The sequence below is a fragment of the Neoarius graeffei genome, chromosome 25 (genome assembly GCF_027579695.1).
Source record: "Neoarius graeffei isolate fNeoGra1 chromosome 25, fNeoGra1.pri, whole genome shotgun sequence".
In the NCBI taxonomy this organism is placed as follows: Eukaryota; Metazoa; Chordata; class Actinopteri; order Siluriformes; family Ariidae; genus Neoarius; species Neoarius graeffei.
The window spans coordinates 4,138,095-4,152,105 of NC_083593.1; the positions used below are offsets into that span (position 1 = coordinate 4,138,095).

The 14,011-nt window shown below is 38.4% G+C and overlaps 1 protein-coding gene across 3 annotated transcripts in view; it reads left to right on the forward strand.

Annotated features, from left to right (window-relative positions):
- kdm6bb (lysine (K)-specific demethylase 6B, b) overlaps positions 1-11,689 on the forward strand; it is a 40,145-nt gene extending 28,456 nt beyond the window's left edge. For all 3 annotated transcript variants that reach the window (XM_060909155.1, XM_060909154.1, XM_060909157.1), the window contains 5 exons: positions 102-289; positions 2,049-2,190; positions 4,267-4,393; positions 8,072-8,242; positions 9,609-11,689. In XM_060909155.1, coding sequence (XP_060765138.1) covers positions 102-289; positions 2,049-2,190; positions 4,267-4,393; positions 8,072-8,242; positions 9,609-9,632 — 652 coding nt within the window. In that variant the 3' untranslated portion in view covers positions 9,633-11,689. The remainder of the gene's footprint in view (positions 1-101; positions 290-2,048; positions 2,191-4,266; positions 4,394-8,071; positions 8,243-9,608) is intronic.
- Positions 11,690-14,011: the final 2,322 nt, after the last annotated feature.

Sequence of the window (14,011 nt, forward strand, 5' to 3'; positions counted from 1 at the left end):
CTCACATCCTTGCACTCATCCCTTTATCCTAATCTAATTTAGTGTGTCGCTACTGGAGCACTTCCCCATGTCCCCTTGTTTGTCCTTTTCCTGTCCGTTAGGAACGGAGTGGACTATCTGACGGGTTCGTGGTGGCCGGTTCTGGATGATCTGTATTGCTCCAACATCCCTGTGTACCGTTTTATCCAGCGTCCCGGAGATTTAGTGTGGATTAACGCAGGAACCGTGCACTGGGTTCAGGCCGTCGGCTGGTGCAACAACATTGCCTGGAACGTGGGACCGCTGAACTGTGAGTGCTGAAAAATACAGAAAAACTTAATGATTTCCACCAATAGACTTTGACCTTTATATTCTGTTCAGGTTCGCTCCTTTAGATCCTAAAAAATCAAAATGCATATCTACTGTCTGTCCAATAACACACCCTACACACTATACACTAAAGAGCTGAACTAAACATGAGACTTTCTAATCTTTCTATAAAAAATTGCAACATTTGGACAAAAATATGAGACACAGAATCTGAGATAACAGGTTCTGAGCTAAATATGAGATACTAAACTAAATACCAGATATTCTGTACAAAATGTGAGTTACGAAACTAAATGCAATATATTCTGTCCTAAATATGAGATACTAAACTAAATACAAGATATTGTGTACTAAACATTAGATACTTAATTAAATATAGGATATTCTGTACTAAATATGAGATACTAAACTAAATACAAGGCATCCTGTGCTCAAAATGAAGTACCAAACTAAACATGAGACATTCTGTGCTAAATATGAGACACTAAACTAAACACAAGATATTCTGTATTAAATATGAGATACTAATCTAAATAAAAGGCATTCTGTATGAAATACAAGATACTAAATACAAGACATTCTATGCTAAATATGAGATGTAATTAACTATGAGACATCCTCTGTTCAATATGAGGTGCTAAACTAAACACAAGACATTCTCTGCTAAATATGAGATACTAAACTAGTTACAAGGCATTCTGTGCTGACTATGAAGCGCTAATCTAATATGATACAGCCTGTGCTAAATATGAGATACTAACTAAAAACAAGATATTCTGTCCTAAATATGAGATACCGGTACTAAATTAAATGTGAGACATTAGGTTACAAACATAACATAAATATGAGATCATAACTAATTATGAAATAAATATGAGATAGTCTGAGATATATGAAATATTCCAAGAGTGTGGGAGCGGTCATACCTGAAATTATAATCAGAGTGTTTTTATAAATTTCCACAATACACTGTGATTGGTTTGTGTCCAAATGATGTAGCATAGCTAGTACAAAATACCACTTTGGATGGTGCATATCGGACATGGTGAGGTGAAGGCGCAAAAGACTGGTCATGCAAGTGTGTGACAGTTCGTGTTAGTGGGTGGAGCACAGAAGGACGGCAGGACAGAACTGAGTTCACAAAACTCTTTTATTTCCACTTTCCAGTGCAAATCTTTCTCTCTCAGCCACACATGCACGCACACACATTCCAGTCGCCTGGTTCGGGAGAGAGCTCCCTCTGCTCTCGCTCTCTCTCCTTAAATAGGGCGCAGTCACTGGGAAGACACAAACACATTAATTAACGACAGGTGTAGTGATTCTGCCACTTAACTTCCCTGACTCCGCCCTCCTGTCACAGACCGATGCTTGACCACGCCCCCGCTGCCACAAAGTGTTTTAAATGATAAGAACACTGTTGCTAGGCAACAGAGAAATACGTCTGCCAAGCTACAGTTAGACATAGCAATGAAGTCTTTAATATGGTTAGTGTAAAGACATTAGTGGAAATGAGAGAGAATTATGAGGAATGTTAGAATTTCCCTCCGATGTGCAGATAAATTACGAGGAAAAGAAGTTAAATTTCACTGTTATGACATTTAACATTGATCCCTAATCGTTGAAGGTGTTTCAAAACTTCAAAAATCAAAAATCTTTGAGGTCACAAATCGCATAAGGGGGCTGTTTGTGTGTAAGCTTTTTGTAATTTTGTGTGTGTGTGTGTGTGTGTGTGTTTCCAGCCTATCAGTATCAGTTGGCTTTGGAGCGTTTTGAATGGAATGAGATCAAAAAGGTCAAATCGATTGTTCCCATGATTCACGTCTCCTGGAACGTCGCCCGCACCATCAAGATCACTGACCCAAACACTTACAAAATGATCAGGTGACTTCACTTTACAGGGGTGGATGTTCTGAGATAATATGAGATAATAAAATAAATTTGAGGCTTTCTGAAAATGAGATTCTATGTTTTGGGCTCAACATGAAATCATCTCAACAGAACCTGCAAATAATTTTGAATACATTTCAAATCTGACAAAGTGAATATGAGATCGCATATTTACTTTTTTATTATTATTATTATTATTATTATTATTATTATGAAACATCAGACTTCCTGTGCTGAATGAGATGTTCTGACAAAAATATGAGACATTCTGAAACAACTGAGATTCTGAGCTTAATGTGAACCTTTTTTTGAAACAAGACTTAAACTAGAAAAGCACTTGGAGAGCGCAGACCTCCGCCAAGAATCCTTTAAAAAAATCCAGGATCCAGAAGGTGATCCGGATCACCGCCAGAATTTAATGGATTGTTACTTGTGCCCAGTCACACCACTGGAAAAAATTTCAGAGCAATCCGTTCATTACTTTTTCCATAATGTTGCTAACAGACAAACCAATAAACAAACAAACCAACGCTACCGAAAACATAACCTCCTTTGTGGAGGTAATAATAACTAGAATGCATTTCCGGAGAAAATGCGAAAGTGTGCTTGCTCAGGTGCGCCACCATGGCAACCCGGCAAGAGAGGTGACCGCACACCCACACGACAAGTTTTGTGTCAACACGCGAAAGTTTGGCCAAGACACAAGGCGGATTCTCATACGGAGATAACAGGCTGGCAAGGTTCTTTACAGGGACATCCCAGAGCATCACTAACATGAAAATTTAGATGTAATTCTAAATCCGTAAAGAGATATGACCCAAAACACGTTTTTGCTCATTGTGGCGCCCCCTAGTGGCCAAATGACACCAAATTTGATGAGGGTACATGAACTGGTGCCGAAAGTCATCTCAACAAATATGGTCTTGATATGTCAAAGCGTTTCTGAGATATGAGCCAAAATACATTTTTGCTAATTGTGACACGCCCTAGTAGCCAAATGACACCATATTTGATGAGGGTAGTTTGGATGGTGTCCAAAGTCATGTCACTAAATATGGTCTTGATACGTCAAAGCGTTTCCGTGATATGAGCTCACTTCCTGTTTGGTGGCTTCGCCATCGATTTTGATTGGCTGCCACGGGCGAACGCTTCGACATATGAGAGCGAAACGAATATCATTCATTAGGCATGGACTGGAGATCATGTGTGCCAAGTTTCGTGATGATCGGACAAAACATCCGGCCAGGGTCACTCTACCTTCACTTTGGACAAAATTCAAAATGGCGGAAAATCTAATTAGGTGGAGAATGACGTCATAGGGTGCGTTGGAATTGTCTAGTTCCAAGGATTCCAACGGCACCACTTATGAAAATCGGACATACGGATCAAAAGTTACGTGCATGAACGCATGCAAGACTGTGATCACTTGGTGGTGCTACAGCGTGAGACGTACCAATATGAAACTTGATGAAATCAATCAGGGTCCACTCCTCTATCAGTGTACCAAGTTTCATGACTTTACACCTTACGGTTTGGCCTACGGAATGAAAAATCTGGTTTTTTGCGTCGCGCGCCCATTCATTTCAATGGGGAAAAAATTAATCCTTTAAAAAAATCCGGGATCCAGAAGGTGATCCGGATCACCGCCAAAATTTAATGGATTGTTACTTGTGCCCAGTCACACCTCTGGAAAAAATTTCAGAGCAATCCGTTCATTACTTTTTCTGTAATGTTGCTAACAGACAAACTAACAAACAAACAAACAAACAAACAAACAAACCAACGCTACCGAAAACATAGCCTCCTTGGCGGAGGTAAATATGGGACTCTCTTAGGTAAAAATGAGAAACTACACCTGAGGTAAATATTTAGAGAGGGAAATATGAGATATTCTAACAAAAGCGAGACCTTCTGAGATGACGTGAGATACCAAACTAATTATAATGTTCTGAGTAAATTGGATATACAAATTAGACATTTTGAGCAAAGTATGAGATTTTGAATGAAATGTGTGACATGTTTAATGGAAGGAAGATATTCTGAAGCACTTGTGGTCCGTGTCTGGTGTAGACATTGTCTCCTGCAGTCCATGAAACATATCCAGATTCTGAGAGAGCAGCTTGTAGCAGAAGGGAAGAAAATCTGCTACCAGAGTCGTGTGAAGGACGAGCCGGCTTATTATTGCAACGAGTGTGACGTGAGTTACGCACGAAAATAAAAACAATACCATGAGGACCAAATTATTATGTCCTCCTGGCAGGTGTTTATATATATATATATATATATATATATATATATATATATATATATATATATATATATGAGTGATTCCACACTTATGGGTACTGAAATGGGGACATGAACTTATTTTTAAAAATTCACCTAAAACCATTTCTTTTTTTACCATCAGGTCACAAAACATGTAATCTTTAATGAATGATATGTTAAAAGATAACTTTAATTTTCTGAGATGTAATAAAAACATATTTATATGCCAAAGTCAGAACGTAACAGAAGTGTTGTGGACATATATATTCTCAATTTTAACAATGTAGAATTATTTTATAACTGTATTTTATTATGTATAGATAAAGTAATGATATATTAGAATATAACAGTGAGGGGTTTTTTTAATGTAGCAATCTACATCAGTTTTTTTTAATAATGTTTGACACCAATAGAATGACATTGTCTGATACAAAAATGTAAAAAGACTGGTTGGCTTTTTGAAACATAGGAAGGTGATGTTTTAGCAAATATAATTAATAAACGTGTAGTAGAATAAACATACACATTCTTTCAATAAGATTAACATGGTATAGAGCTAGATTGTAATTAATTTGTAACAGACGCGAGATGGACAATCGTAACAGAAGTAATGCAACAGTCTGTTTACATGTCAAATCGTGAAAACCGAGATTAACTATTTTTGAGGTATATCTTATCGTACTTAACCTACATGTTACTTAAAATAAGTGATTAGAAATAGACTGAAACTAAGCAGGTGCCGAGGAGTTGACTATACTTTGAATTGATAGACACGTTACGTCCAGACTTGGTTAATGTAACGGAGCGTGATGGTAAACATATCGTTGACGGGAAACATACCTCTTGTTAGCTTCGGCCATCTTGCTTGTGTACACATGATTTGATGACGTCAAATAAAAGACCGCACAAAAATATATACTCTCTAAACAGCAATATCTTAAATAGCCGGGCAATTTTTTTTTTATCGGTAATTGAACAGAACGTAATGTTTGACGGATTTACGAACACTCGCACTGAAAGCGATTACAATTGATAAAAAAATAACGCAGACGTTCTCTGTTCATTATATAAGAAAACTACCGTATTTTCCGGACTATACGTCGCTCCCGAGTTTAAGTTGCATCAGCCAAAAAATGCATTATGAAGACGAAAAAAACATATATACGTCGCACCGGACTATAAGTCGCACTTTTTTGAAGGGTTATTCTATCCATAGAATCTGTGATTCTATCTGATAAGCGGCACGTGGTTACTGCGCAACTGCACTGTTTATTTAATAAACGAACAGCTGAGCAGTGATAACGCGCCCTTTGCCCTGTAAGTAGCCTAGTCTGATTATTTTAAATATCTACTACTATCTTTAATACTATCACTATCGTTATTACTAATAGCCTATATTATTATTATAACTAATATTAGTAGCCTATTACTGATGCAGTAATCAGTTTGCTTTTAGAATATTTTTACCGGTAGGGCTTATTATCGCCCCATGGCTCTTTCATCTGTGTTATTAAAGCTGTAGTCATCATCGAGGAGTGTCATTCTTCATTTTTGTCGAATTTTATTTCATCAAATCAGAGGTCAAGTAGGCTATAGGTATATCATCTCCAAAGACAGGTACGGTAATAAAAACAACCGTCTAGTGAAAAAAAAACAACAACAACCGCTTTTAAATCCCCTACTTAAATCCTTAAAATGAGTCATTTAACTCATGTCTTGTGTGATCTGATCTCCAATGGTGAAATAAACCGGTTGTGATGAGTACAGTCTGTTATTTTAGAAGATAAATGTAATATATAATTTAATATATAGACTAATAAAAATTAATATTTTATAATATAATATCACGACATATTACTGTCTGTAACTGTTTGTCACTAAAGCGTTTTCTAAGATCATAATGTCTGATATTATTATTATTATTATTATTATTATTATTTTACACACACAATAAGCGCATGTGCGTAAAGTTATAGTAAACCATCCCCTATTTTACACACACAATAAGCGCATGTGCGTAAAGTTATAGTAAACCATCCCCCGCCTTTTTTTTTTTTTTTTGAGTCGCCGGACCCACCCACCTCCTGCGTTCTGGGACCTCCCACTTCACAAATTAAGCACTGCCTAAAATCACTACATAACTTATTTAAATAACTATAGGCCTATCATTAATAATAAAACACAGGTCAATCAAGTTTATCAAGCTGATGATTTCACTCCAAATCAGCAAATCCATTGAATTCCTCATCCTCGGTGTCGCTTCTGAACAACTCTGCCAACTCCAGCGGCAGATGAAGCGCCGTTTCCTCTTCTTCTGAGTGGCTGTCGTCAGACTCAGCATCAGCTCCAGTTATCCCGCGGTGAAAAAAACAAACAAACATATATACGTCGCACCGGAGTATAAGTCGCATGGCCAGCCGAACCATGAAAAAAAGTGCGACTTATAGTCCGAAAAATACGGTAATAGTGTTTTCTACCATTTTTCAAAAATATCCATTATCCAAACTTTGTATAGTAAAATTAATTATCTACCCATTTCGTGTGTATTTTTGACGGGACGGAAACGTCTGTTCAACGTATTTTCAAATGTTTCTAAATCGATATATATACACTTAAATATATATAACAATATATAAAATTCAACGGTACGTCCCCTTATTGAATTTATAAATGCAAAACTCAATGATAGTAGGCATTAGAGCCATGTGAGAGCCATGTAAAATAATGTATCTGAGAATGTCCCCAACAGCTCTTGCGAATCTGACAATTTTTTCAAAATGATTATTTAATAACTTTTGATTTAATATGGATTGAGCATTAATTTTATCTTATCTCTCAAAGTTACAATTAATAACTAGCAATAAATCATTCATCACTACTGTGAGTAAAATTTAATTGTTAACACGTTGTATATACCCATGTCTGCATATCGTCATATTACCCATAAGCGTGGAATCACTCATATATTTACTCTATCCACATGCACTGGATATGAGCAATCATGCGCACTGATTGGCTACTCTACTACTAGGATATCAGCTCATATATGTGAGTAGAGAAAATCAAAATGGCGGAGAGTGTTGTTGAACCAACTGAGGACGAAATAAAAACTCTACTTGAAAACAAAACCCCCAGAAATACAGAAAACAAACAACAAAATATGGAATAAAAGTATTTAATGTTAAGAATGTGTCTTTTTTTATTTTTCAAGAATTATTATCACATTTTTCACAAATCGCTCCTGTTATTACGCTGGTTTGTTTACATTCGAAGCAGAAATGATTTTGTCGGATGTTTTGTATAAAGTTTTTATTTATTGAATTTGCAAAAATAAATAAATAAAAATGCTCTGTTTCTCAAAATCCAGTGAATGTGGATCGAATAAAACAGTTATTCCACTCAATCTCACCATACATGGCTTATAGACAACTCTGTGCTACGCACCTCGTCGGCTCTCAGCTCATGTATGACTCGATTTTGTGGAATGACTGTTAAATATACAGTAAGGATACACATATGGTTTCATTTTGGTCTATAATTATAATCCATGTAGACATGGGATGAATGTGCATCTATGATCTGTGTGTGTGTGTGCGTGCGTGCGCAGGTGGAGGTGTTTAATCTGCTGTTCGTCACCAGCGAGAGCAGCAGCAGGAAGACGTACGTGGTGCACTGCGAGGACTGCGCTCGTCGGAGGAGCTCCACCCTCAGTGGAGTTGTCGTGCTCGAACAGTACAGAGTGGAGGAGCTGATGAACACCTACGATAACTTCACCTTGGTCAGACACACACACACACACACACAACTAGACAAATTGGCATGTGCTTGGTAATTTACAACTGATCTGTGTTTGTTATTGGCTCACACGGCCGTAGGCCGATGAGCTATTGCCATCACGCAGCGTCCGTCATCCGTCCGTCTGTCCGTCCGTCCACAATTCACAAAAATTGCTACTCATCACTGAGTTTTCAATGGATTTTGATTCTGATTGTTTTGTTTGGAAGATCAAATTGTTCTAATTGTTCTCATGAAGAGCAACTCGGCTAATTATAAACGAGTCTGGTTTCTCATGGTATGGCCGTGTGAGCTACTGCGTCACTGACGCTCTGATATTTGATACGCATGCAAGTACGAAGAAAACCAGCAAAACTTAATAATAATAAAAATAATAAGTTAAATTTATATCGCACCTTTCTCAGTACCCAAGGTCGCTTTACAATTACAAGGAAAGGGAAGGGAAAAAAAAAAGTCCACCAAATAAAGGTCAGGATGTCATTCCAATGTTGTAGCAGCCACAATCCCACCAAAAGGTGCACGAAAACAAGTCCCACACCACCTGCAGAGCCGCCGTGACGCTGCCGGGCAACACCGCCCAAAACACCGCGCTGCGGATCCACAAAGCGAGCACAGAAGCACCGCCACGCAGAGCGCTGGTATGTCCCAAACTGCCTGCACAGCCACCGCGACGCCACCAAGCAACATCACTCAGAACACCGCGTCAAGCACAAAAGCACCGCCACACAGAACGCTGGACAACCCTGATGTTAAAATGAGCAACGAGCTCCATGCAGTCCATCGCGAGGAGCACAGGCGTCACCCACGGCAAACCAAGGCCTGGAGAGAACTGACACCCAAAACTGGGTCCGGAGCTACACCACAAAACACTCAAACAAAAACAGACATCAAACTACACAAAAACAAAAGGGAAAATAGCATTAAATAAAAAGCGCCAGTGAGAAGCAGCAGCCAGAATACGCACGGTGTACTCTCAACCGGAAACCGACACAAAACTTGTGTCAGTCTGGTGGACGTTTATGCACAACTTCACGAAAAGACTGTAAAAAGTAAGCAACATTTACAGCGCTTTTTTAGACACATATTCAGAGCTATCAAAATGTTTCCTGATGCTCTGATAAATGAGTCAGGGTCTAAGAACACTACGAGCTAAAAAAATTAAGTGAATTAGTGCAGTAACAAAAACAGGCCAAAAACAAAAGGCGCTGAGGCAGAGCCCTGAGGTGCATGTTTATATCAGTACAAATATAAAAATATAAACGATCACAAAGACAAAATGTCTGATCTTCTATTACAGACGGCAGCCCAGAAACCTGAAACGTGATTTTTTTTCTCTTCCTCTGTCTCAGGCTCCTGTGCCGTGTTCGAAATGAACCCGAGGTGTTTGATGTCACACAGCCATGACCAAATCTCCTGCACGTTCGCCAGCACCAGTGCCAACGTTCAGTTCTCTCATTTATTTTTTAGCATTATTTTTTATTGTTGTTATTATTTTTTAAAAATCAAAAACCACTACTGCAGACTCTCCAATCCACAAGCTGTTTACGCGACACTGTTTACAGAACCACATCAGCAGGTGCTTCACTGACTCGCTCGTCTTCCCCCTTCACCAGCTACTGGAGTCACGACGCTGTTATGACGCTGTTATGATGCTGTTATAAGCGCTCTGAGGTCAGACCGGCCAGAGATGTGGCACACACACACCAGTACACACTGGACCCAGGCGCGTAATACGAACTGTGTTTTGTTTTGTTTTTTTAAATGAAGCTTGCTCACTCACACGCATACACACACACACAAATGCACACAGAGCAAACAAACTGCTGTGATCGTTCACAATCGCTGAAACGTGAACTCATTCAGGTACTATTGTAGTTTACATTTATGCAAATGTCTCAGTTTATTTATTCGGCGTCTCTGGTGCTTTTATACGACAATATAACAGCAGGGGAAGGAGCTACACACTTATACAGTATACACACACACAGGCATTACGAGGGGTTGCTACAATGATATTGTTGTGAATGCATTTACTACAACGCTAAATTTTCTAAATGCTGTTTGCATACTGATCTGGGTGCTATTATTTTTACTTTTTTTTAATTTTTTTTTATTTTTAAAGGTTTTCAAAAAGAGATGGAAAAAACACACCATTTTGGCCTTGTGACAGATTTAAAAAGAAAAAAACAAAAAAATGAAGAAGAAGAAGAAAGCAGTAATGCAATATTAATCATTTTTTAAAAACAATATTGCATTTTTCTCAGAGCATTAACGATTTTCACAAATGTAAAAAAAAAACAAAAAAACAACAACAGCAACAATAATAATACGGGTTCAAATCTTATTTGCATTTATCCAGAAAACCTTGTAAGTGTTTAGTGATTTTTTTTTTTAGTGTTATTTTTTTTAAATAATAATAATGATGAAGATTGCTGTTGGGTTTTTTTTCTGTTTCTTTATTTTTGTTTGTTCTGCAATATTTTTTTTTTGAAGAATTTGATTTGCATTCTTTTTTTTTAATCGTGATTTTATTTATTCGACTGCTTCGGGTGTATTTATTAAAGCATACATGGTGCTCCTCTTCGTGAGGGAAGTCCAGATTTTGTAAATGAGTTTTCAATAATTAACCCTTTCAGACCCATTTAATGAACATTTGTTAAAAAAAAACCAAAAAAGCATTAAATTAATACATATCATAAAAGTATAAAAAATTAAATAGCAAGTCGGAATTATTTTATGATTGGTGATATACGAAGATGAATAGTTCTCTAATCAGTGGAGTTTATGAGTCGGTGCGTTTGAATGAGTCGTAATGACGGCGCTGTGGGTCTGAAGGGGTTAATTGTACTGATTTCTGAGGCGGTGTTGAAGCTGAGAAGGAGGACGTTTAATTCGTGATGGTGCTTGATCCCCCTTGGCTCAGCCGTCCCTTGGCGTGTATATGATCTAGAGAATTACACATGAATATTAACGATATTAATCTCACAGCTTGGTGCTTAGAACAAAGTCTGTACAACCTGAATGTCTTTGTACTGTATCAGATTAAAGAGTTTGTTTTTACCTTTTTTTTCCATTCCATGAAATGAAATAACGAGATGTCGTGCTACCTGTTGATGACGACGATCATAATCGCTTTTCTTAACGATCTTTTTAATGATGATATTTCTCTCTCTCAGATTTCGACAAGACTGTGGTTGGGTGCTTTCTGTCCACTCGTCTCTTGAGTGTTGATGATTTTTTTTTTCACTCTTTATGATTTCGGATTTTATTGTAAAAGGTAAAAAAAAAAAAGAAAGAAGAAAAACTGAGCCAGACCTGTCTTAAACACCTGTGTGATTTTGTGTGTCATAATTGATATAATAATAATGATAATAATAATGATAATAGCTATGACTGAAAAAAAAGAAATAAAAACATTTTCATAAATTCAGCAAGTTATTTTTGAGGTTTATTACAGCAAGCTTTATTACAGACATTTCCTTTTCCTCGTTGATGTGTGTTAAAATAAGGATGACAGCTCGGCACCTTCTGCAAGCGGATATCCTGGATCCAAGGACGGGAAATCAGTTCTGCGTGACTCAGGATATCCCCTTAAACTCTATTTCCCCTCCTGCTGCTCCTGTCACTCCTGATGCATGATTCCCACCAAATATTAATCCTCTTTATCTCACTCCAGTCCCCATAAATCTCCTCTCTCGAGAGTTTGATTCCCACCAAAATCTAGTGGAAAGCCTTCCCAGAAGAGTGGAGATTATTATAACAGTAAACGGGGAATAAATCCAGGGTGGGATGTGATGTGAAGTTCAACAATTACATATGAGTGGGATTGTCTGGGGTGCACTAACTTTTGCCCATATACCGTAGCCTATTAAAATATAAGTTTTGACATTCAGGGTTGAAGATTACACACCTGCAATTTTTTTTAAGAGGAAATGATCAGCATTTGTTGGAGCATGTGAACGCTGTGACTTATACAGGAAGTCGAAGCTGAATTCCAACATCATAAAGTCACTTTGTTTCCGGCGTAGCAAAAATAATCGCACTGAAATGACGCATTACGCTTAAATACTTGCACACCTGCAATACGCCTGACCTCGGGTAACCTTCCAAAAAAAGTTGTTACTGCGAGGATGTACTCAGTAAAGTAAAAAGCTTGTAAAAATTTCACATAGTGAAAAACAATGTTTAAAAATTACGCCATTTACCTAAAATTAGCTACTCAGCGAGATAAAGTGAAGTCTCGCACTGACAATTATGAATATTAGCTCATCGAAAGAAGTTCAGTCTCGCTAATGGTTTGAAAACTAAATCCCAGGCTCGCATTTATACACACTAATCAGTCACTGCTGATAAGCTACTGGAGAATATTCATCGACAATGTTGATAATTGCCTTTAATAAGCCAATAATATAGCAAAGCCGTTATTACACTCACCAGCCACTTTATTAGGAACACCCCGACATCCGCCTGCTGTCTTAAGCAGTTCTTTAATCAGCCGATCCCTCGACAGCAGCACAATGCATCAAATCATGCAGATACAGATCAAGAGCTTCAGTTAACATTCACAATGTTCAAACATCAGAATGGGAAAAATTGTGATCTCACAGTGAAGCGTGACTTACTTTCACTGTGGCATGGGTGTTGATTTGAGCCAGATGGACTGCTGATCTCCTGGGGTTTTCACACACAACGGTCTCTGGAGTTTACACAGAATGGTGCCAAAAACAAAAAACACTGAGTGACCGAGTGGGCGACAGTTCTGTGGGTGGAAACAAACACCTTGTTGATAAGAGAGATCAGAGGAAAATGGCCAGGAGTGGGTTTCCCAAAAGCCTCTTAACGCTAAGAGCATCTTAACTAAGAGAAAGTGTTGCTCACTCTACCATTTAATGATTATCTTTGTGCTACGATGCTTTTGGGAAACCCACCCCAGATTGGTTCGAGAATTTTTGCCAAGAAGGATATAGTAACTCATATAATCACTCTTCGCAACTGTGGTGAGCAGAAAAGCATGCAACAGCAGAAGAACACATTGGGTTCCACTCCTGCAGCCATGAACAGGAATCTTAGAATCAAGAACAAGTTTCTGTTAAAGTAGCCGGTGAGTTTATATCAATAACGATACACGTTCAAGTACGCTGAAGCTGAAACAGTGTATACAGGTTTTCACTGTGTTAAGCTTCCTGTCACTTCCATGTCAGACGTTTTCTCAGAGACGTTAAACAGACATGAAGCTCTCTGCCTTCCAACAGTGAGAAAGTGAGCTAAGATGAATTTCACGCAAAAGAGAAGCTTGACCTTTACACACCAAACTGCACATGAACAACCTGTGTGAGAGCTTTCTCACCGTTCACACTTTGGTTCCTTTATTGGAACATTATAGAGTGACACTTGTTCATATTTGATGGCGTTTGTTGACTTTTGACAGTGTTCAAGTGGCTCATGTTGGTATGATTGTGGATCTCATCTCATTATCTCTAGCCGCTTTATCCTTCTACAGGGTCGCAGGCAAGCTGGAGCCTATCCCAGCTGACTACAGGCGAAAGGCGGGGTACACCCTGGACAAATCGCCAGGTCATCACAGGGCTGACACATAGACACAGACAACCATTCACACTCACACTCACACCTACGCTCAATTTAGAGTCACCAGTTAACCTAACCTGCATGTCTTTGGACTGTGGGGGAAACCGGAGCACCCGGAGGAAACCCACGCGGACACGGGGAGAACATGCAAACTCCGCACAGAAAG